We start from the raw sequence: 23,453 nt of genomic DNA on the forward strand, positions 1-23,453 counted from the left end.
CTCTTCTACAACTGTTTTAACACCACTGCTGGCATTTTCAACGCCACCGCCTTCACCATCTTCAGCATCCTCTTCCTCCTCCCTCTCTACATTGCTGTCCTCTACGTGGGTGTCCAACGATGGCGGCAATCGGCCTCCAACACGACCATGAGCCACTCTGACGTCTTTATCTACCACATGGTCTTCATAGAGCTGCTGAATATTGTAGGGTCAATATTGACCTGTTGTGGTCTCCAGGCTGATCAACCACAAATGGTAATGGTGGGCATGTGCCTCTTCTTCATCAACTCATCGGGGCAGATCTTATTTCACATCCTGACCTGTGTGGAGCGCTACCTGGCCGTCGTTCACCCCATCACCTACCTCAGCTTAAAGAAGGCAAAATGGATCAGAATCAGAAATGTCACCATTGGCTGTGCTTGGTTGATGTGTTTGGCAGGCCAGAGTGTGATATTCATGAAAACCGGTGATTCAAACAGTCCAGTCGCTTACTGTGTTGCTGTCTTGCCATTAGTTATCATTTGTTTCTGCAGCATTTCAGTTCTCTGTGTTCTGAATCGTCCAGGACCAGGGGAAGGGGGTGGGGACAGACGGCAGGTTGACCAATCAAAGCTGAGGGCGTTCTACACCATCACGGCTATACTGGGAGTGCTGGTGTTCAAGTTTGGAGGGAATGTACTTGTCACATCTGTGTATGCTTTACCACAGCTGGGGGAGACTGGAATGTGTATTTTGATGTTGTCAGTGTCCTGGTTTAATGTGCCCAGCAGTCTGGTGTTACCTCTGCTCTTTCTACACAGAGCACGAAAGCTGCTGTGTTGTAAGGGCGACAAACAGTCAACACAAGGACCAGGTTAGATTAGTTTACAGTCTCTGAGAATAGAAAACAAAAGCCTGAATTATACCAGCCAGGAGTGTCACTAGAAGATGTAAGTGTAATTACTAAATGTAGATTTCTGAGATATCCCAAAAGTAGAGTCTTGCATTCCTGTTGGAGGCTGTCAAGCTCTGCCAGCTGATGCTCTTCATGATTCTTGTAAATGGTTTTACTGTATTGTGTTTCCATGCTGATTGAATTCCAGTGATTTTGTTCTTATCTTTAAATCTCCGCCTGATTTAATCAATTAAAGAAATATCAAGGAATCCTGACTTTTAAATTCTAGTGTGACTCAAGCTTCACAACAATCTGCAGCCTTCATTTCCTTGAACTATCAAATATTTGACACAAAAAAAGGAAAAAGTGAAAAAGTAAGAGATGGAGGACTTTTTCTGTACACATGAAATTAGCCCCATTAAGAAATTAAAAGCAGGGCTGAAGTCTGGTCTACAGATTGTCTGAGGGTTAAGATAACAGGAGACGGACAGACAGACAGACAGACAGACAGACAGACAGACAGACAGGCAGACAGGTGTTCTGCGTCTCATTTGAAATTTGAATATGCGTCAGTTTAAAGTTTCAGCTCATTTGAGTCCTGTCAAACATCCACTTTAATGGACAGATGAGGAGAAAACGAGGACTTTTCTCAGCACCCGGGTTACTCTTAGTAACTAATAAAGACTCGTATGAGCTGTTTGTTTGTGATGAACAGATTTCTGACTGTAGTCTGATGAAAACCACTTCTTCCAAAATGTCACTTTTAATCTCTGACAATAAACTGTTGAGATAATCCAACAGATACAGGAACATGTCACCACTGAACTTATCTGAGAATGTAAAAATCAATAAAACTGGAGATATTTGGTTATGGACATGCATCATCAATCAGAGTGGTTTCCAGTTGAATTTATTCATTGTTTGCTTTCTTGTTTATTTACTTTGTTGTGAGAAAAGTCTTTAAATATGACAAAACCTTCATGCTATAATGTTTCTGTGTGCATCAGTCAGTCAGAATCCAGTATAATGATGTGTGTGTGGCTTTACATGCTGGAATAAATCTAATGAACGATGACTCTCAGGTGTGTTTTTGAGTGTGCAGTGACTTGTACTTCACTCAGGGCCTAAAGTTTGATTTTCAAAATCTGTCAGTGTCAAAGTGTGTTTGAGCCTTTCTGCACCTGTGGAGGAGGAAGGTGACGTGAGGCAAACTAAAGCTGCCAATCAGAAGCGATGCCAAGTGATGGAGCAAAGTTTACTGGCTATACGGCATGCAAAAATAAGCCACAAACAATTAAACACACACGTCCAGACCCACACACAGATCAATAAATACAACACAGCCTCTCACAGTCCAGACACACCAGAGACAGAAGAGCAGAAAGATCAGAGTGTGAGAACCTGCAGACCAGGTGAGTTTATTTTATGTATTTAAGTGGTTAGTAGTTTTATCTTATGTTTGAAATTGACATATAATCAGAATAATTCATTGTTTTCTGTTTCATTGTTGAACATGCAGCATGACTGTACAAAATATGTTTTAACAACATAAAAACATTATAGTCTTTGTTGTTGTACTTGTTAGATGCTCAAAGGTTTTATTAGATATGATTTGATTTTGAAGAAGGAGCTCGTAGAGACATTATATGTCAGGTGTACCAAAGGTAAAATGACACATGATTCATTTCAGTATTTCACTGTCAAATTGAATTGTCTGTTGACTGCTGTGGGGACGCGTTCAAGTTCAGCCTTTTCTGCTGTGGTTTTAATTTGTTTATGAGCCTGAATTGGTCTCTATAAGTCAGTACTGTGATAAATAGTCAACCTGTGCAGGTGTACCTGCCTCTTGCTCGGTGTCAGCTGGGACACAAATAACTGATGATAGACTGAATATAATTTTGAGGTGCTTGTACTTGAGGGTTTCCATTTTATTGATTCATTCAGTCAATTAAATTTGGAGTCAAATATTTATGTTTAACTTTACCACTTTTGATAGCTGTAGTTTCTAGTTACTTTGGGAACTTATCAATAGAAAATATAAATCAGCTATTATCAACAGTTATTAGTGCCCAACGAATGACATCCCCATCAGCTAATTAGCTAACATTAGCATGTTGAGACGCTAACCTAAGATGGTGACCATGGTCAGCATTGCCAGCTAACTCAACATGACCACGTCAGCATTGTCACTGTAAGCATGTTAGCATGCTAACATTAGCATTTAGCTCAAAGCATCAATGTGCCAAAGTACATCCTCACAGATCTGATGATTCTCACACCACTTGTTCATGTTTTTCTCTCCATCCTTCCCTCTTTTTCGTTCTGTTTCTGCCTGTAGTTATGTCCATCAACTCCTCTTCCTCCTCCAATGCTTCCTTTCCTCCTTCTCTCCTCTCTTCCTTGGACTTGTTTTCTGTCCTCTACAGCTGTATGAACACCACTGCTGGCATTTTCAACGCCACCGCCTTCACCATCATCAGCAACCTCTTCCTCCTCCCTCTCTACATCTTTGTCCTCTACGTGGGTGTCCAACGATGGCAGCAATCGGCCTCCAACACGACCATGAGCCACTCTGACCTCTTTACCTACCACATGGTCTTCATAGAGCTGCTGAGTGTTGTAGGGTCCATATTGACCTATTGTGGTCTCCAGGCTGATCAACCACAAATGGTAATGGTGGGCATGTGCCTCTTCTTCATCAACTCATCGGGGCAGACCTTATTTCACATCCTGACCTGTGTGGAGCGCTACCTGGCCGTTGTTCACCCCATCACCTACCTCAGCTTAAAGAAGGCAAAATGGATCAGAATCAGAAATGTCACCATTGGCTGTGCTTGGTTGATGTGTTTTGCAGGCCAGAGTGTGATATTCATGAAAACCGGTGATTCAAACAGTCCAGTCGCTTACTGTGTTGCTCTCTTTCCATTAGTTATTGTTTGTTTCTGCAGCGTTTCAGTTCTCTGTGTTCTGATTCGTCCAGGACCAGGGGAAGGGGGTGGGGACAGACGGCAGGTTGACCAATCAAAGCTGAGGGCATTCTACACCATCATGGCCATCCTGGGAGTGCTGGTGTTCAAGTTTGGAGGGAATGTACTTGTCACATCTCTGTATGCTTTACCACAGCTGGGGGAGACTGGAATGTGTATTTTGATGTTGTCAGTGTCCTGGATTAATGTGCCCAGCAGTCTGGTGTTACCTCTGCTCTTTCTACACAGAGCACGAAAGCTGCTGTGTTGTAAGGGCGACAAACAGTCAGCACAAGGACCAGGTTAGATTAGTTTACAGTCTCTGAGAATAGAAAACAAAAGCCTGAATTATGCCAGCCAGGAGTGTCACTGGAAGATGTAAGTGTAATTACTAAATGTAGATTTCTGAGATATCCCAAAAGTAGAGTCTTGCATTCCTGTTGGAGGCTGTCAAGCTCTGCCAGCTGATGCTCTTCATGATTCTTGTAAATGGTTTTATTGTATTGTGTTTCCATGCTGATTGAGTTCCGGTGAATGTCTTTTGTTCTCACTTTTTATTCTCTACCTGATTAAATAAAAAGGAAATATCAAGGAATCCTAAATTAAAGACTTTGGTATGACTCAAGCTTCACAACAATCTGCAGCCTTCATCTCCTACACTGCAAGTCAACAGGACAAAGTCAGCTCTCTCTGCATTCACAGCAATCTTACCAGATGAGCAATACGGCTCATAATGAGTAAAGTGAACTTGCTTCAGTTCATTATCACACGCTAATGTGACGAGAAAAGTGACAGCTGCTCTCTCAGGTTTACCTGTGCTGATTTCTGACAGATAGTGAACAACAATCAAGTTGAGACGGATTGTTAGATCATCCTGTGAAAAAGGTCAGGACATTGACATTTTCTGAGATCGATGCTGTCACCTAGAGGTCTTTTCAAGTACTACATGTACTATTCCCAATGGTCGGCTCAGTGTCCGCTTGCTGGGAAAAGAACAAGCTATTTGGGAATGTGGGCTTCTCTGTATTACAATTTAATTAAAGATTTTGGTCTAGACCTGCTCTAATTGGAAAGTGTTATGAGACAAAAAAATGGAAAAACAAGCTTTCAAATATTTGACACAACAAAGTAAAAATAATAAGTAAAAAAGTAAAAGATGGAGGACTTTTGCGATACACACGTAAGTCTTATATTCCTCTCAAACGTTGGGCACAAATGTGTTAAAATCCATGTGACTGAGCACTTTTCCCTCTCCAAGATAATCCGCCTACCTGACAGGTGAGGCACATCAAACTGATGTTAAACACAGGTGTGGTCTCATTGAAAGGCCGCTCTGTAATGTGCTGGATTATCACACAACAAAATGAGGGAGCACACTGGTGGCTGAATGTTCGTTTCATAATCATAATCTGACTCCAAAACATCTTGCCAGCCAAAGACGACAGCTACACACTACAGCTAAGACCACTACGACTTGTTCTCCTGCAAGACTGGCTGATTTTAGTCTGACCATCCCAAAACTGGACATCCAGTATAAACAATGACAATGTGGACATCCACAACATACACATGAATATATTGTAAAAAAAACATTTAAACACAAGGGTATTTAGTTGTGTTTATTAATGAAGGCACATTTTGGAGCATAAACACAGGATGTGACATTTACAAATGACAAAAGTCACCACATAATTCATCATCAGTGAATTATAAGCAACACGTTGAAGTTGTATTACACAAAGTCACCACAATGCTTGATTTAATTTCTGTTCAAGGGACTTGAAGGATTCTGGTCTCTCACCAAAGTAGAAGCAAAACCACTGTGGAAGGTGCCAATAGAGTTATGGTCGTCTTTTTAGCAATAAATTGATCATTAGCTAAATCACGTGCCGTGAACAGAAGCCGTCCAATCAGAGCAGAGCAGCTTTGGAGTTAAGAAAGGTTTTGTGTTGTTTGGGTTTTTTTTTTTTTTTTCAGCTTTTCCAAAACCGAAAACATAAGAGCAAAAGCCTGAGGAACAGATTTGAAGAACAGAACAGTGTGAGCATGTATGTGCACCTAAAAAATCTTAACTGATATCTTCTGAGGCCGGAGAACATGTATGTAGCCATCAAGTATATAATTAAGACCCTTTCACAAGATGTTGATTTTACAATAAGCGAACACTGATATTCGCTAACATGGTAAAACCTACAGATTTTCATTGAAGCTGGCAAAGTCCACCATAATTAACCAGAATATAATATAATATAATTTGCTCTGGTCTACCTTTGTCTGAAATCAATGACTCATAGTTTCCAAAGCAATTTCAGGTGTTAAATCTGTCATCATATACCAAAAATACCATGTGCTAAGATGGAAAGCTTGATGTAGCAACCCGTGTATATGGTTAGTTGTACCCATGTTTCTGCTTGTTGAGACTCCATCTTACAACTAAAACAAATGCAGAGGACAATTGTTGTAGCTTTGAGACAATCCAGAATGTTGCTCTCTTGATAACTAATCTAACCTGGTCCTTGTGCTGACTGTTTGTCACCCTTACAACACAGTAGTTTTTGTGCTCTGTGTAGAAAGAGCAGAGGTAACACCAGACTGCTGGGCACAGTGAACCAGGCTGCAGACAAAATCAAACCACATCTTCCACTCTGTTCCATCAGAGGTAAAGCATACAGAGATGTGGTCAGCGTTTGCACTGCAAACCTCAACACCAGCACTCCCAGTATGGCCATGATGGTGTAGAACGCCCTCAGCTTTGATTGGTCAACACGCTGTCTGGCCCCACCCCCTTCCCCTGGCCCTGGACGAATCAGAACACAGAGAACAGAAACGCTGCAGAAAGAATTGACAGTGAAGGCGAAGACTAAGACAGTAAAGAAGAGGATGATGCCGGAAATGTGGCCTTCCAAGAACATGAAACCTTGTGTTGCAAAACACAACAACCAAACGCAGACAATGGTGATATTTCTGATTCTGATCCCTTTTGCCGTCCTCAGGCTCAGGTAGGTGATGGGGTGAACGATGGCCAGGTAGTGCTCCACACAGGTCAGGGTCTGAAATAGGATCTGTCCAGAGAAGTTCAGGGTGTAAAGGCAGATACCCACCATTACCATTTGTGGGTGATCAGCCTGGAGACCACAGCTGGTGAGTATGAACCCAAAGACATTCAGCAGCTCCATGAAGACCATGTGGTAGATAAAGACGTCAGAGTGGCTCATCGTCATGTTGGAGGCCGATTGCCGCCATCGTTGGACACCCACGTAGAGGACGAAGGTGTAGAGAGGGAGGAGGAAGAGGATGCTGAAGATGGTGAAGGCGGTGGCGTGGAAAATGCCAGCAGTGGTGTTCAAACAGTTGTAGAAGAGAGAATATAAGTTCAAGGAAGGGAGGAGAGAAGGAGGAAAGGAAGCATTGGAGGAGGAAGAGGAGTTGATGGACATAACTACAGGCAGAAACAGAACGAAAAAGAGGGAAGGATGGAGAGAAAAACATGAACAAGTGGTGTGAGAATCATCAGATCTGTGAGGATGTACTTTGGCACATTGATGCTTTGAGCTAAATGCTAATGTTAGCATGCTAACATGCTTACAGTGACAATGCTGACGTGGTCATGTTGAGTTAGCTGGCAATGCTGACCATGGTCACCATCTTAGGTTAGCGTCTCAACATGCTAATGTTAGCTAATTAGCTGATGGGGATGTCATTCGTTGGGCACTAATAACTGTTGATAATAGCTGATTTATGTTTTGTATTGATAATCTAAGTTCCCAAAGTAACTAGAAACTGCAGCTATCAAAAGTGGTAAAGTTAAACATAAATATTTGACTCCAAATTTAATTGACTGAATGAATCAATAAAATGGAAACCCTCAAGTACAAGCACCTCAAAATTTTATTCAGTCTATCATCAGTTATTTGTGTCCCAGCTGACACCAAGCAAGAGGCAGGTACACCTGCACAGGTTGACAATTTATCACAGTGCTGACTTATAGAGACTAATTCAGGCTCATAAACAAATTTAAACCACAGCAGAAAAGGCTGAACTTGAACGCGTCCCCACAGCAGTCAACAGACAATTCAATTTGACAGTGAAATACTGAAATGAATCATGTGTCATTTTACCTTTGGTACACCTGACATATAATGTCTCTACGAGCTCCTTCTTCAAAATCAAATCATATCTAATAAAACCTTTGAGCATCTCACAAGTACAAAAACAAAGACTATAATGTTTTTATGTTGTTAAAACATATTTTGTACAGTCATGCTGCATGTTCAACAATGAAACAGAAAACAATGAATTATTCTGATTATATGTCAATTTCAAACATGAGATAAAACTGCTGACCACTTAAATACATAAAATAAACTCACCTGGTCTGCAGGTTCTCACACTCTGATCTTTCTGCTCTTCTGTCTCTGGTGTGTCTGGACTGTGAGAGGCTGTGTTGTATTTATTGATCTGTGTGTGGGTCTGGACGTGTGTGTTTAATTGTTTGTGGCTTATTTTTGCATGCCGTATAGCCAGTAAACTTTGCTCCATCACTTGGCATCGCTTCTGACTGGCAGCTTTAGTTTGCCTCACATATAAATAAATGTAATGCATGATGACTTTCAGATGTGTCTGTGTGCAGCCAGTGTCAAAGTGTCTTTGAGCCTTTCATTTATTCCCTCATTTAAAGCCATTCACACATCAGAAAATAAATGAATAAGTGAACAAATACAGCTGATGTTTCCTGGCAACCACAAATCTCCAGGTTTGTTTATTTTTACATTTTCAGACACATTAAAGTTTAAAACAAGGAAGTTTTTTCACTGGAGATTTTTGATATTTTGGTGAAAATGATTTTCATCAGATGCACACACCATCAGACTACAGTTCACAAACAAACAACTCACACGATTCTTTATTAGTTACTAAGAGTAACCCTGGTGCTGAGAAAAGTCCTTGTTTTCTCCTCATCTGTCCATTAAAGTGGATGTTTGACAGGACTCAAATGAGCTGAAACTTTAAACTGATGCTTATTCAAATTTCAAATCAAACAGCGTGAGTCAGAGCAGAACACCTGTCTGTCTGTCTGTCTGTCTGTGTCACTTGTTTTCTTAATACCCAAACAATCTGACTGCTTTTTGTCAGTCAGATTGTTAATTTTACTAAAGCTGACCTTAAAACATGCAAGCACATTTGGGGCTCCATTTAAACACATTTACAAATGCTAGTAATCTTAAAATAACCAACTGTCAATGAATTCTAAGCACCACGCTGAAGTTGTGTTTCGTACACAAAGCCATGGTCGTACATGAGGATACAAGTACACCACATGCTAAAGGCTACTCGAAACAAATCAGGGCAGCGTATCACCAGAGTTAATGCTGCCTGCTGCTCACTGTTCTTTGCTGTAACTATGGCAACTGGCTGTCGTGTTATCTGAGGCTGATCAAACTTCATGGGCCAAATGTCACCAAACGATCCTTTTGTTTTCTGTTCTTACATACCGCTCTCTGATCTAACCCGATCCTGGTCGTGATTCTTACAACACAGCAGTTTTCCTGCTCGGTGTAGAAAGAGCAGAGGTGACACCAGACTGCTGGGCAGACCGAACCAGACGAAAGACAGCAAGAACCCACACTTCTCAGTCTCCACCTGCACTGTTGAAACATACAGAGCAGCAGCAACTAAAGTGGTCCCAAACCTGAACACCAACGCTCCCAGTATGGCCGTGATGGTGTAGAACGCCCTCAGCTTTGATTGGTCAACCTGCCGTCTGTCCCCACCCCTTTCCCCTGGTCCTGGACGAATCAGAACACAGAGAACAGAGAGGCTGCAGAAAGAGATGAGAGCAAAGCTGATGGATGTGATCCAATAATAGCAGATGAATATGAGCAAGCTGTTGTCAGTGGAAATTAGGCCTGTTGCTGCGAAACACATCAACCAAGCACAGCCAATGGTGACGTTTCTGATTCTGATCCCTTTTGCCTTCCTCAGGCCCAGGTAGGTGATGGGGTGAACGACGGCCAGGTAGCGCTCCACACAGGTCAGGATGTGAAAGAATCCCTGTCCAGATAGGCTTGTGATTAACAGTAAGTAACCCACCATTATTGTTTGTGGGAGATCAGCACGGAGACCACAACACATGAGGGTGGACCCCACGACACCCAGCAGCTCTATGAGGACCATGTGGTAGGTAAGGACATCGGAGTGACTTATTGTGGTGTTGGAGGCCTGTTGCTGCCATCGTTGGAGACCCATGGACAGGATGAAGATGTAGAGAGGGAGGAGGAAGAGGATGGTCATGATGGTGAAGGTGGTGATACTGAAAATGCCAACTGTGGAGTTCGAGCAGCTGTGCATGACAAAATTTACGCTGAAGGACAAAATAGGGGGCGAAGGAGGAGGGGAGGAAGTAGAGGAGGTAGTGGAGTCGACCGACATAACTGTGGGCAGAGACTGAGTGAAACGGGCAGAGATGGAGAGAAAAAAGTCAACGGAAATGAGCAGAGAAATGGTGACATCATGCAGAAACTGACATGAAAACGTATCAACAGGATTAGTACGGATTCTACTCACATGATATGGTCTTGTTACTTCAGTCGCTGATGGTCAGAAGCTCATCCAGAGTTTGTTCGGATATTCTGAAGGGACACCCACCTCGTCAGGAGAATCAGCTTCCTTCTGCGGAGTCTCAGAGTCAGCGATGGCTTAAAACTGATGTCTGGTGCGCATATACAGTAAATTAACACTGTAGTGTGTGTGTGGAAGGTGGAAGCAGGACTATGGGAGGAGTTTATTGCATGTTGCAAAACCACACCAGACTTCATGATGCTTTTTACATGGTTAATTTGTGCAGGCAAATTTTTTCATGCGACTCTCTTTTTCCAGGAAGGCCAAAGCACAAACTGTGCTGCGAACAACCCTAACCCTAACACGAGCTCAGACCCAACAACGAAAACATCAATAAACTCATCCACCCATTTGGACCAGTAATATATAACTTCAGTACAACCTCAATGAAGTGCTTTGAGCGGCCTTCCTCCCTGACCCCTCAGACCCTCTTCACTTTGCATATAGGAGTCCAGATAACCCACCTGGACCTGAGGGACGCCGATGTGAGAATGCTGTTTGTTGATTACAGCTCGTCGTACGACACCACTGTGCCTGTGCAGCTCATCCAAAAGCTCAGGATCCTGGGACTAAACTCCTCCATATCTAACTGGATTGTGAGCTTTCTGATGGACAGACTGCAGGTGGTGGTCCTCACCTTTCACACTGACGCTGAGCACAGGTGTTCTCAGCCCTGTCTTCGACGCCCTGATGACCTACGACTGTGTGGCCAAGCACAGTTCTAACGCCATCCTGAAGTTTGCAGACGACACTGCCATCGTAGGTTTCACCTCCAGTGACGTTGCCAGAGATGGTTGTTGACTTCAGGAACAGTATGGGCGGAGGTCACGCCTCCTGTTTACAGTGGAGGGCTCAGGGGCGGAGAAGGCCGCCTGTTTTAAACTCCTTGGTGTGCACATCAGCAAGGACTTCGTGTCAAAACTGCACACAAAAGACAGTTTTTCGTGAGGAGACTCAGGAGATGGTTTGGTGTCTGATGTTCATCTGCTTGTTTTTTATTTCATGTATTTCTTTTGCAGTTTTTAGTTTGTTTCTGTCTAACTGGGAAAAGAAGGCACCTGCTGTAGACCTGCAAGTCAGACTTGTAGTACTACAAAAAGGCCACTAGATGTCAGGATTTATCTCTACATTTATCTCAGGAAATCTCATTCGAGAGGTCAGAATCATTCAAACAATCAATTCAATAACTCATCTCAACTTTAGTATAATAATGTTATGTTGTATTATTGTTAAATATCAGTACAAGCTTATTCTGACGGAGCAGTACGATGACACGGCATGAGATGTGTAACTACTTTTTCTATTTCTAAAAGTTCCCTCATTGACAGGATCGTTCTGAGCAAACGGAAAGCTGAGGTCTTAGATGAACTTCCTGCTTCATTTTGAATCCAAAACATCTTTTACTTTCCTCAGATGTCCTCTGAAGAACAGCATGTAACACTCCCTCACACATATCCACGGGTGGGGGGGGGGTGTTTCCTGGTTTCCTGTTGTACTGGACAGAAGCAGAAGGGGAGGAGTGAGGAGAAGGAGGAGGGAAAAGTGGGAGGAGAGGAGAGAAGGAATGTCCGAGCAGAGGCATTGTCTTTGGTTATCGCACGACCAGAGAGAGAGAGAGAGAGAGAGAGAGAGGACGGGGGAGGAGGGAGGAGGGAGGAGGGAGGAGCGACTCTGCTGGGAAGTAGAAACCTTCTCAGAAGGAGGTGTGACTCAGAGCCTTACAGGAGCAGCTCCTTCCTGCATGGATGTGAAGTGCAGGAGATGTGGATCGATCAGCCAGCAGACCTGAGCTGATTGATCACAACAGCAGCAGCAGCTCGGCTTCAGCTCTGAACTGAACTGATTAAATCAGATCTGACGGACGGGTGATTGATCTGAAGCCACATCGACTGTTTTCACGTCTGATCGGAAGCCTGACTGAAAGATCTGAGCTCATCTGATGCCTAACTGACCGACTTGACACCTGATCGGTTCAGTCTGACTGGCTGAGTAACCCACTGGAAGTCTGTCAGCTTTGACACCTGAGCGGAGGTCTGCTCGTCTGATTGGAGGTCTGCTCGTCTGATTGAGGTCTGCTCGTCTGATTGGAGGTCTGCTCAGCTGGCATCAGGATGAGCGGAGCAGAGGAGGTGGTCTGCGAAGGCTGGCTGCGAAAATCCCCACCAGAGAAAAAGCTGCGGCGATATGTGAGTACTGCAAAGAAAAGGAAAGTTTGATTAAGTCCCACATGCCTTTAAAAGGTCGTTTGGATGCTGACACACACACACAGGACACACTCACACACCGAGTCAGGATCATCACTGACCTAAACACCTAAACGCACATCAGTCCAGCTTCACTCTTTTTGTGTTTTAAAAGTCTTTAAGTGTTAAAAGTCAGAAACCAAAATATAATGTGCAGCAACAAAACACATCAGTAGGTGCACTTGATAACATCGTAACAGGATTCCTCTGGGGTGATAGAAAAATGAGAGTTGGCCCAAGAATTCCTGAAGGTGCTTCCATCTTTCATATCAGATGGATTGATTGATTAATTGATTGATCGATTGATTGGGTGATTGGGTTTCCCGTCAAGCAAAAGCTGCTGTTTGTCTAACTGCAGCACTGCTTGCTTACCAGTAAAGAAGCAGCTTAGGCAGTTATTCACACACACACACACACACACACACACACACACACACACACACACACACACACACACACACACGCTCACACTCACACTGCATATCTGGCATGCCTTGCCAGTGAGTTGAGCTAATCTCCTCTCCCCTCTCCATATTTTTCCTTTACTCTGTCGTCTCTTTCACGTAGCTCTCTGTCCCTGTCCCTTTCACTCATTTACTTTCCCTTCCTGTTCTCTTGTCACTTTCTTTTCTCAGTGTGTGTGTGTGTGTGTTGAAAGCAGAGGGTGAAGGAGGACTAAATGGGGCAGAAGAAAAGTTACTGTTCAGACTCTCAAACAAATGCTTGCTGAAAGAACTGAGCAGATAAATTCTGAAATCTGAAGAAAAATCTAAAGTCTAAAATCCGTTCTGATTACAAGGACTTCGTTATCCACAAGCCTCATTAGCTAAAATCCAAATGTTAAGGAGAAGGAGAAGAAGAAGAGAAGGAGAGAGACGAGAAAGCAGAAGAAGAAGAAGAAGAAGTGCTCCAAATGGCGCAGCCCATTGTACACACTGTGTATACATTCAGCCATGATGGTATACACACCCCAGTGTGTACACACACACACTGTCTGGCCAGCTGTGTGTCGACTGTCAACACACACACACACACACACACACACACACACACAGAGCTCCCTATAATGGCTGCAGCAGGCTCAGTCGGTGCTCATGTGCTCATGTTAAGTACTGGGCCAGAGTTCACGGAGTGTACCTCATCATACACTCCCCGTTCTGTCGAAAGGTGTGTGTGTGTGTGTGTGTGTGTGTGTGTGTTATGTAATAAACTAATCACCCTCAGCTGGTTGGAAGAGGGGGCCTCCCCGAAGGTTTGGAGTATCTGGAAAACACACTCACACATGGACGGGAACAGAACCAAGAAGGAAAAGTCAGTCTGCATCCTCGAGTGCAGCTAAGAAACGTCACACACAAGGTCACACACAGTGCGAGGACATCTGTTAGGGCCAACGCCGGGCCGTCGAGGAGCATCTGTCACACCTTTGGCACTCGTCAGCCCGCACTGTTGGCTTTTCGGTTCGTTGAGCATGTGGAATCGGTGGTTAGGTTAGGTTAGATGTTTGCATTGGTCTGGTTTGGTTTTGGCACAACATTCTTTTCATTCCAAAAGATGCCAAAATGCCAGGACTTCACACCATGGGAACCAGACCGGACTCTGTAGGAACGAGACCAGGCTCTGTTGGAGCGAAGGAACGAGATGAGCTCTGTAGGAACGAGACCGGGCTCTGTAGGTTTATTTCGAGGGGACACAAGCCTTAAAACTTTGGGACCCACTTGTTTATGTAATCCATATAAAATCTTTTCCCGTATACGAGCTGTCTGAACTTTGTTGTAGCGATGCTGCTGCGTTCCCGCATCTCAGTCAGTCTGACTGCACGTAGCTGACAGAAAAAAAGCAGCGACAGACCAAAAGTATCCCCGCGGCGTTCGGTTTGGTGAGAAAACAACGTCCATAATAGGAGACAAGGTGGAGGCCACAGCGTCTGCAGTCACTGTTGTCAAACTGAAACTGTGGTCACGTGTTGGCCGTACTGAGAACTTGGCGTCGAATGTGATGGGAAGACGAGGATCCGACGAGTGGACGAGGAACTGAGCGGCGGGGGGATCTGTTATTCAGTTATGGTGTTAATTTTGGTTTGGAGGCAGGATGGAGGAAGTGTTATTTTAGCTCCATTGTGACCTCTTCCTGTCGAGGTCAGAGGTCAAAGGAGGAAACCAAACAAACGGACAGAAGAGAGGACAAAGGACAAGCTGTTATTATGACTCATGATATTCAGGCAGCTGATATTAACTCGTGCAAATGGAAGAAACATGTAAGACTTTAGCCACAGCTGTAAACATACATTATATAGACCAAAGTATCCAGACACCCCTCTTTATGGGGCTGGTTTTCAGGTCAAAGCTCCATAAAGACATGGTTGGATGAGTTTGGTGTGGAAGAACTTGACTGGCCCACACAGAGCCCTGACCTCAACCCCATCCAACACCTTTGGGATGAACTGGAACGGAGATTGTGAGCCAGGCCTTTTGGTCCAACATCAGTGTCGTCACTTAGAAAAGGTGAACCTTGAACCTTTGTGATCTCATAGCGTGAAATCGTGAGATTCCCCTTGCGTGTGGTGCAAACTGATTTAGTAAATCGGTTTGAAACAGGCTGGAGTCACGCAGGACTTGACACACAACGTGAAGCCGGTGCAGCTCAGTCCTGATCCTGGTTTAGAAGGCACAGAGAAATGTTTTCATACATGTTGCTGCCACCCTGCTGCTTTAGCTTGGCCAGCAGCCTGAAGACGACCGACCATCAAACAGAGTGAGGGGGACAAGCAAAACACACACACACACATCTACTGCCATCTCTTACCGGCATTTCCTGTTCAGTGATTTCCTCTTCCTGTCAGTGTTTGGAGAGAAAACGGGGGGGAAACTGCACAGTTTAATTGCTGTGTGCTTTGATCAAACACAAACACATGGAGGCGTGTCTCTGGAGTCACGCTGCTTTTGTTGAGAAACACAACTAAAGAGGGATCGGAAGAGATGGATTTGGTTTATTGGACTGGTGGAAACACACACACACACACACACACACACACATGCACACACATGCACACACACACACACACACACACGCTGAAGCTCCAGCTCAGCGTTTTAAAGGACTTTGAGGAAGTTAGGTAGAAAATCCAAATTCTTTAGATTCCTTTGAAAAGAGAAAAACACTGAGATTACTTCACACCTTTAAATAATCAGGCTGTGTCTTTGGCACACACACGCACGCACGCACACACACGCACGCACGCACACACACACACAGATGGTGAGTCATGTTTGAAATATGAGGTGTCATCTGTGGATCGCTCATGGGAGATGGACTCTACCCAGAATGCTCAGCGCATGAAGGCAACAACCTCAGAGAAGTGTCAAACATTTAGCTGTGTGTGTGTGTGTGTGTGTGTGTGTGATGTTCACATGCACTGGAGTGTAAATCCTCCGACATGGGAGAGAGGCAGCAGAGAGAGAAACGTGGAGGAAACCAAACCGTCATGGAAACTGACCCTATAATCAATAATCTCTACGCTTCCAGACTGCAGTCTTCCAGTCACTGAAACCTCAACAAGAATAAAATGCTATTTTTTATTTACGGCAGCACAAATGTAAAGTTTGGAGCTGTTGGTGACTTTGACCTGATGGTGGCGCTAGAGGCAAATGGAAAGGGTTCATCCTGTTTTCTGTCCTCTTTTCTGTTCTTCAACGTTCAACTGCAGAATATGAAAACAGGTTTAATTTTGTCCTGATGGGGGCGCAAGAGGGAAGGTCAGAGGTTCATTTATGAGAACGATCATAAGGGGATCATCCAATCAGGACAGTGAAACACTTTGATACTGAGGGGTCCAGAGCTTTTAGTCTTTTAGTCTTTGAACCCGTTTCTCCTGTTGTCTCGGTCGTTGTCTCGCGCCCCCTGCAGGCGTGGAAGAGGCGTTGGTTCGTGCTGCGAAGCGGTCGGCTGAGCGGCGAGCCGGACGTCCTGCAGTACTACAAGAACCAGCAGTCCCGCCGGCCAATCAGGACCATCAACCTGAACCTGTGCGAACAGGTAAGCAGACAGACACTTTTGGAAGTGCAGAGTGAAGGAGGGCTGCCTCTGTTCCCTCACTGCATCCCCTCCTCCGCCTCCAGGTGGATGCTGGCCTGTCGTTCACCAAGAAGGAGCTGGAGAGCAGCTTCGTCTTCGACCTGAAGACGGAGGAGAGGGTCTGGTACCTGGTGGCCGAGTCCGAGGAGGACATGAACCGCTGGGTTTCCTCCATCTGCCTGCTGTGCGGCTTCAACCCGACCGACGACGGTGAGTCGGATCAGACGGAGGAACCAAAATTATCCCTCGCACCTTTCTGACGTTGCATTTGAAATGAGTGTGTGTGTGTGGGCTGTGGGCTGAGTCAGTGTGAAAAGCAGTGGGAGGAGAGAAGAGAGGGAACATGCAGAGAAAGACGTGTGTGTGTGTGTGTGTGACTCACATGTGTTCATGGTAAAATATTTGAAAAGCTAAAATCTGGTATTGTGTGTGAGCTTTGCCTTGTACAGTCATTTCAACTTCGTCTTGTTGTGTTCAGCTAAGACTTTAAATACGGCCGTGAGTCATTCTGTATTCAGTCTTATAACTCGTGTTTTGTTTTGTTTTGGTAACTTTTGGATACTGATAACAGTGACTTATAGTGCGGACGCAAAGGCTGATACGGTCTGGCCCACAGGGGGCGCTGTGATATGCAACAAATAGCATATGACACGTAACACATTCTGATTCTCATTTCGGCTGATTTTTCAGTTCCAGAGAGACCTCGTGCGCCTGGCTCGTCCTCCATCACGCCAACCAGTGGCACCGCCACCATCGCCACGGCAACAGGGTCAGTCCCACCCCCCTATGATCCAGTGAGGGTGAAGAACCCGGGGCAGGCTGGCAGCGGCGAAGAAGATTACCTGTGGCTGTCCCACTGCCAGAGCCACATCAGGTAAGGTCCCCTCACGACCACAGAAACTGGAAACTTTGGTGAGTCCTCAGACGTCAGGAAAAGATCAGGACAAACAGCAGTTGTGTTGAAAGTTGAAGCTCAGATAAACAGATTTTGAGATTCGGGTCTTGCAAACAGGAAGTGCAGAATTATAAATAAGTAAAACAGCGTGCAAGTCATGAGTTTCGATGGGAACGTTGGCTTCCTTTTGAGTGAACCATCAGCTGAAGTGAAGCGAACGTAAACTTTTCCCCTTTGGTTCAGAGTAAAGACAACCATCAGAGGCTAAATCCACCGGACTAACAGTCAGAGTCGCACGTTCAGACATGTTGAATCTCAGGAAGGGGATTAGAGGTTTATCTTAGCCTGGATCACACCCACGCGTTTCTGAAAGGCTCGACTTCACTTCACTTCAACACAATAAAAGCCGTTTTCTCCCCTCGCTGGAAACATTTTTTTGATTCTCTTGTCAAAATCCTGATTCAGCTCACTTGTTTTGGTGCCGCTTTGTCTCCAGGCCTCCTTCGGGTTCCTCCACCTCTCTCGAAACCGACTACAACGACAACCTGTACCCTCCCCCCTCCGCCACCTCCTCCTCCTCCTCCTCTTCCTCCTCTCCGTCCCTCCTTCCCAACAGCCTCTCGCCTCAATCTTCCTCTTCGTCGGGCTACAGGACGACCCCGTGGACAGTCGCCGCCATGAAAGGCCCTCTCAGTCAGTCTCTGGACGCCAGCGTCACCTCTGACCCCCAGAAACGAGGCGGCGGCAGACCCCGCTGTCACCCGTCCCCTCATCCCAGGAAGCACTCGCTGGATTTCCACCTGCGACCCGTGGCGATACCCCTCACTGATGACCCACACTCGAGTACGCTGTCATACAACACCAGTGGTTACCAGATCCCTCGCCCGGCGTCCACCCCGCAGCCACGACCCCCTCGCCGTCCGTCTTCGACCCCTAGCGTGGACTCACTGAGCGAGCTCGACGCCTCCACCCCGACTCCTCCTCCACGGCCGCCGAAGCCCCTGACCTTGGCAGCCCAGGGAGAGAACTCAGCTGTGGGGACGCCCCCTCGATCCTCCTCCTCTGAGCCGGAGAGGAAGGACGGATGTGTGGAGGGAGGAGGAGGAGGAGGAGGAGCAGTTCTGCCGAGGAGTAACACTGTCACTATACCTGGACACGCACAGACAGGTGAGAACAGTCGGCCCAGCTTCCATTTAAGGTCATGATGAAAGTTGCATGGTCACCGTTAGCCAAGCAAAGCAAAGCGGCTTTACTGTGATGGATTAAACCCTGTTTGTGCCTGTTTGGGCCATGAATGAATTCATTAGCTTCATTAATAAGACGAGAACTTTGACCCAGTTTTTTCAGGCAGATCTGTTGCCTGTTGGTAAAAATGTTCGACAACCGACACATCTGAGCTGCTCTAAAATGTTCTTTAGGACTAGCAGATAGCGTAGCTTAGCTTAGCTTAGCTTGGCTTGGCTGAGCGTACAGACTGGGATCGTCCCACCGGGTGGTTTATCGGTCTGTGTGCGCCCTGTGTTTCAGGTTGTGAGTCTTTCCACGTCCCTCGGTCTCTGTCTGACAGAGCGAGCATGTTTGAGTTCAGCGAGAGCTTCAACACTTACTTTGTGAGTTCAGACTTTTCTGAAACAGAAATACGCCGAGCGCGATACAAACGCGTGCTGCTCCGTCATCCCTGTAACCGTCTTTCCGTCTCCCTCTCTCAGTTTAATAAAGGCATGGTGCCTCTGGGGAGCGTTTGCTCCGAAGACGACGACGTGGATGAAAACTACGTCCCCATGAGTGCCGCCACCACTGAGCCTCCTGTGGCGCCGAGGTCAGTCGACTCACGCCATCATTCGTTTTAAAAGAATTTCGTCCTGGTTTGAATTAAAAGCCGGATGGATGTTTTGAATCCCTCAGTCTTTAGTCTCTTCTTCTCTTGTTCCAGGGTGCCTCCTCCTCCTCCCTCTGACTTGTCTGTCCAGCTCCAGGACGCCAACTACGTCGCCATGACCCCCCTCCCCCATTCCCTCCCTCCTCATCCCTCCCCCTCCGCGGGTGACCTGGCGTCCTTGGGGAGGCAGGTCCCCCCGCCTGCCCACATGGGTTTCCGTAACTCCAGCCTGACTCCCGTCGCTCCCCTCACCCCGCCGCTCAGGAGGAGCACCGTGACCATCATTGCTGAGACGGCAGCCCTCCCGCCTCCAATCCACCGCAACCTGAAGCCACAGCGCAGAGGTGGGTGAGCGCTCACAGCTGGTCGCCGTCCACGGCCATCACTCAGTCGGTCACAGTCTCACTGTAATGTTTAAAATATAACCCAAACTGTTTTCTGACAAGAGACCATCACTTCACGAAGACCAACGGCAACATGCCAAGTCACGTGTTTCTGTGAACCATAAACAACATTAATAATGCAGAGAAATAAATATTGAATGTACACGAAGGAGGTGCAGGTGTTCAGCTCTGCACACTCCGGGCAGGATTTAGATCTGACACTGATGTTGGACCAAAAGGCCTGGCTCACAATCTCCGTTCCAGTTCATCCCAAAGGTGTTGGATGGGGTTGAGGTCAGGGCTCTGTGTGGGCCAGTCAAGTTCTTCCACACCAAACTCATCCAACCATGTCTTTATGGAGCTTTGCTTTGTGCACTGGGGCACAGTCATGCTGGAATAGAAAAGGGCCTTCAACAAACTGTTGCCACAAAGTTGGAAGCATAGCATTGTCCAAAATGTCTTGGTATGCTGAAGCATTAAGATTTCCCTTCACTGGAGGTCAGGGGCCGAGAACAAACCCTGAGGAACAGACCCATGAAGAGGGGTGTCTGGATACTTTTGTCTATATAGTGTATGAAAAATCTGACCTTTTCGATCTAAACCTGAGTGGAAACCTTCGAGCTGGAGGTCACAGTGATGCTATATTAGCGTCTCAGTGTTTTAACTGTGGCCACAAACTGTTCGTGAGTCTTAAAAATCTAAATTCTGCACATTAGATAAGAGACAACGAGGTGTCCAGGAATTGGACACCCTGCAGCCAATCAGAATCCAGCATCCGTCCCAGACCCTGGTGTGACTTTGCTTTAGTTTGTGGTTGATGTTGTGTGTCGCTGCAGGAGTTTCAGCCAGTCAGCCTGCAGAGCGAGCGGACATCCAGACCGCAGGAGAGCCGACACACAAAACACGAGGTAAACAAACAAGACGACCCAACTAAGATGGACGACGACGTCGGCCATACGCCCCTTTGGTTTGATTGAAGACTCTGATCATGCTGATTGGTTTGTGGTTTGCTTTCTGCCACGATTATAATTCCTGTTTTTTGTCATTTCCGCTTACATTTAAAGCTTGAGGCTCTTTCTGTTCCTCAAACAGTCGAGCGTTTCTCTTCTCTTCTTCTTCTTCTTCTTCTCTCTCCGTTAGTTGTTCCTCGTCTCTCTCTCTCGTTCCCCTTCAGCCTCTTTTTGGTTTTAATTATTTACCTGCTCCCACTTTGCTCAACGCGGCAGCAGTTCGAGGTCATGAAGGCCACATGTGGAGAGCTGTGGCCTGTGGAGGCTTTCACATTAAATATTAGCAAAGGTCCACAGTTTGGCAGCTCATTCTGCCACGCGTTTCATTTGAGACCTCACTTCCTGTAAAGAGCTTTTATTGTCAAACCGCCCGTCAGTATTTCAGTTTCAGCCACAGAAACAGTAGAGCAGTGAGAAACAAGGAGGCTTAACTGAAGTCAGATGAAGACACGTTGGCCCCATTTTGTATCTGAGTCCAAACCTTTTCAATATGTCTTCATATTCACCACCTTAACCATATGACTGAACAACATTGTCTTAAAGCCTTGTCTCTCCCTCCCAGTGAAACCAGCTCCTCTGGACATCACTCCAGTGCAGCAGGACTGGCAGGAAGTCCCGCCTCCTGTCCGCTCACCTGTCACCCGGACCTTCACACGAGAGTAAGTCAGTGAGTGCGTGATGTGGCGTACAGGGTGAGTATCTGAGCAGGTTCATTCGGTTTACTCTGCTGCCCTCCAGTGGCGCTGAAGCAGAACTGCAGGTGGTTAAAGCTAACACCAGCAGCAGGTGGAGGGAAAGACGTAGAAGCAATAGAATCTGAGTATGATTATTCAAATACTGTACTGAAGTACAATTTTGAGGTACTTTACTTGAGCATTTCCCTATAGTGATACTGTCACTCAGCTCATCAACTAATTTATTAGTCGTTTCTGTACCAAACATCATCAGACTTCTTGACTGAATGAAAAGATGGAGACACAAACTCCTGATGTCTGATCTGTTTGTGTGTGTGGTGTGTGTGTGTGTGTGTGTGTGTGTGTGTGTGTGTGTGTGTGTGCATCAGTCTGTCCACTCGCCGGTCAGTCAGGCCGACCTCTGCTCACAGCTCCTCCCCCTCCTCTGATTCTGATGAGGCCGATGACAGCTACGTCGCCATGACGACCTCAAACTTGAGCTTCAGCGCCGGGGAGCAGGTACAGCACCACTTCCTTCCTTCCTGTTCTTGTTTCCTTCACAGATATGCTTAACCGTACTCTGTGTGTGTGTGTGTGTGTGTGTGTGTGTGTGTGTGTGTGTGTGTGTGCGTACAGTCTCTGAGGCTGATGCTGCACCGGGCGTCAGAGGGCGGAGTCAGCAGCAGCCCGTTGCTACGGCGAGCCAGAGGTGACAAACAGGTGGAGTACCTGGACCTGGACCTCCACACTGGGCGATCGACTCCAACAAGACAGGTGACACGTTTTCTTCTTGTTTTTCAGTAACAGGAAGAAATGAGCACGTGCATCAGAAGATCAGCCACTAGAGGGCGCCAAGCCAACACACAGCTGCTCTGTCACTGGCTGCCTCAGAGCTGTGGAGGATCAATCAGTCTATTAATCACATCTAATAAAAACACATTTTCACACCATAACCAGAAACGCTGCACAGCAGAAGGCGGCGGCGGCGAGCAGACCGGAGCAGGCGAGGACCGTGCTCGAGGCGGCCGTACACGTGTGGACTACGTGGTGGTGGACCCCAAGAGGACCAAGGCCCTGAGGAACACCAGAGAAGCATGGCATGATGGGAGGATGTCCACGGAGAAGGAGAAAAGCTAGCAATGCACAAACACGAGCAGAGTTTGATTCAAAGTCATCAATTCTTTACACGTCAGGAATAAAACGTTCACACTCGACTTGACAACCCAAGTGTGTGTGTTATGAGCTGACTTTTGTGTGTGTGTGTTTCCTGCTGAAATAGTGAAAACGACGACTGTGGGACAAATCAGATGTTCTGATGATCAACAAATCAGAAAGACTTTTGTGTAATCATCCCAGCAAATCCAATGTGACCACATGATGGATGTAAAGTTACTGCTGAATAACTTCACTGATTCTGTGAGGGAAAATGTGATTATAGTGACTGACTGTTGAGTAGTGAACAGATAAATAAACTCCACGCATCAGACTTCAGGCTTCTGGTGTGGTTTTTTATTGGTTTTTCAAGCAGGCTCGTGTTGGAGTAAATTAAACTGCAGTTCCTCATGTGACCACCAGAGGGACAACCGAGTTCATGAGCAGATTTCAAGTCTGGTATCAGGTCTCTGGATGCACAACAAATCAGAATTTAACAAAGCTGCGTGGACAGGCCTTTTGTCCTGAGTCCTTTAAGTCCTTTAAGTCAGGCCAAGTCCAAGTCAAGACTTAAATCTGGTCACCATCAGGTCAAAACTGATGAAGGATCAACATGTCAGGTCACACAGGAGATGATTTGATTAATTTCACTTCATGTCACAGGGGATGGAAATTCTTTCAATTAAAT

At 45.9% G+C, this 23,453-nt stretch overlaps 2 protein-coding genes across 2 annotated transcripts; both read left to right on the plus strand.

The window, feature by feature from the left end:
* Positions 1–1,935: 1,935 nt before the first annotated feature.
* Positions 1,936–4,427, plus strand: LOC124054728. Its single transcript, XM_046381073.1, has 2 exons — positions 1,936–2,286; positions 3,213–4,427. The coding sequence occupies exons 1-2, from the start codon at positions 2,118–2,120 to the stop codon at positions 4,145–4,147; spliced, it is 1,104 nt and encodes a 367-aa protein (XP_046237029.1). The 5' UTR covers positions 1,936–2,117; the 3' UTR covers positions 4,148–4,427.
* A 7,716-nt stretch (positions 4,428–12,143) lies between these two features.
* On the plus strand, positions 12,144–23,099 carry LOC124054706 (GRB2-associated-binding protein 1-like). Its single transcript, XM_046381025.1, has 13 exons — positions 12,144–12,644; positions 16,605–16,733; positions 16,817–16,982; positions 17,463–17,646; positions 18,164–18,834; positions 19,195–19,277; positions 19,377–19,486; positions 19,601–19,890; positions 20,766–20,837; positions 21,502–21,598; positions 22,003–22,132; positions 22,250–22,387; positions 22,571–23,099. The coding sequence occupies exons 1-13, from the start codon at positions 12,570–12,572 to the stop codon at positions 22,748–22,750; spliced, it is 2,325 nt and encodes a 774-aa protein (XP_046236981.1). The 5' UTR covers positions 12,144–12,569; the 3' UTR covers positions 22,751–23,099.
* Positions 23,100–23,453: the final 354 nt, after the last annotated feature.

The sequence above is a fragment of the Scatophagus argus genome, chromosome 23, assembly GCF_020382885.2.
Source record: "Scatophagus argus isolate fScaArg1 chromosome 23, fScaArg1.pri, whole genome shotgun sequence".
Classification (NCBI taxonomy): Eukaryota; Metazoa; Chordata; class Actinopteri; family Scatophagidae; genus Scatophagus; species Scatophagus argus.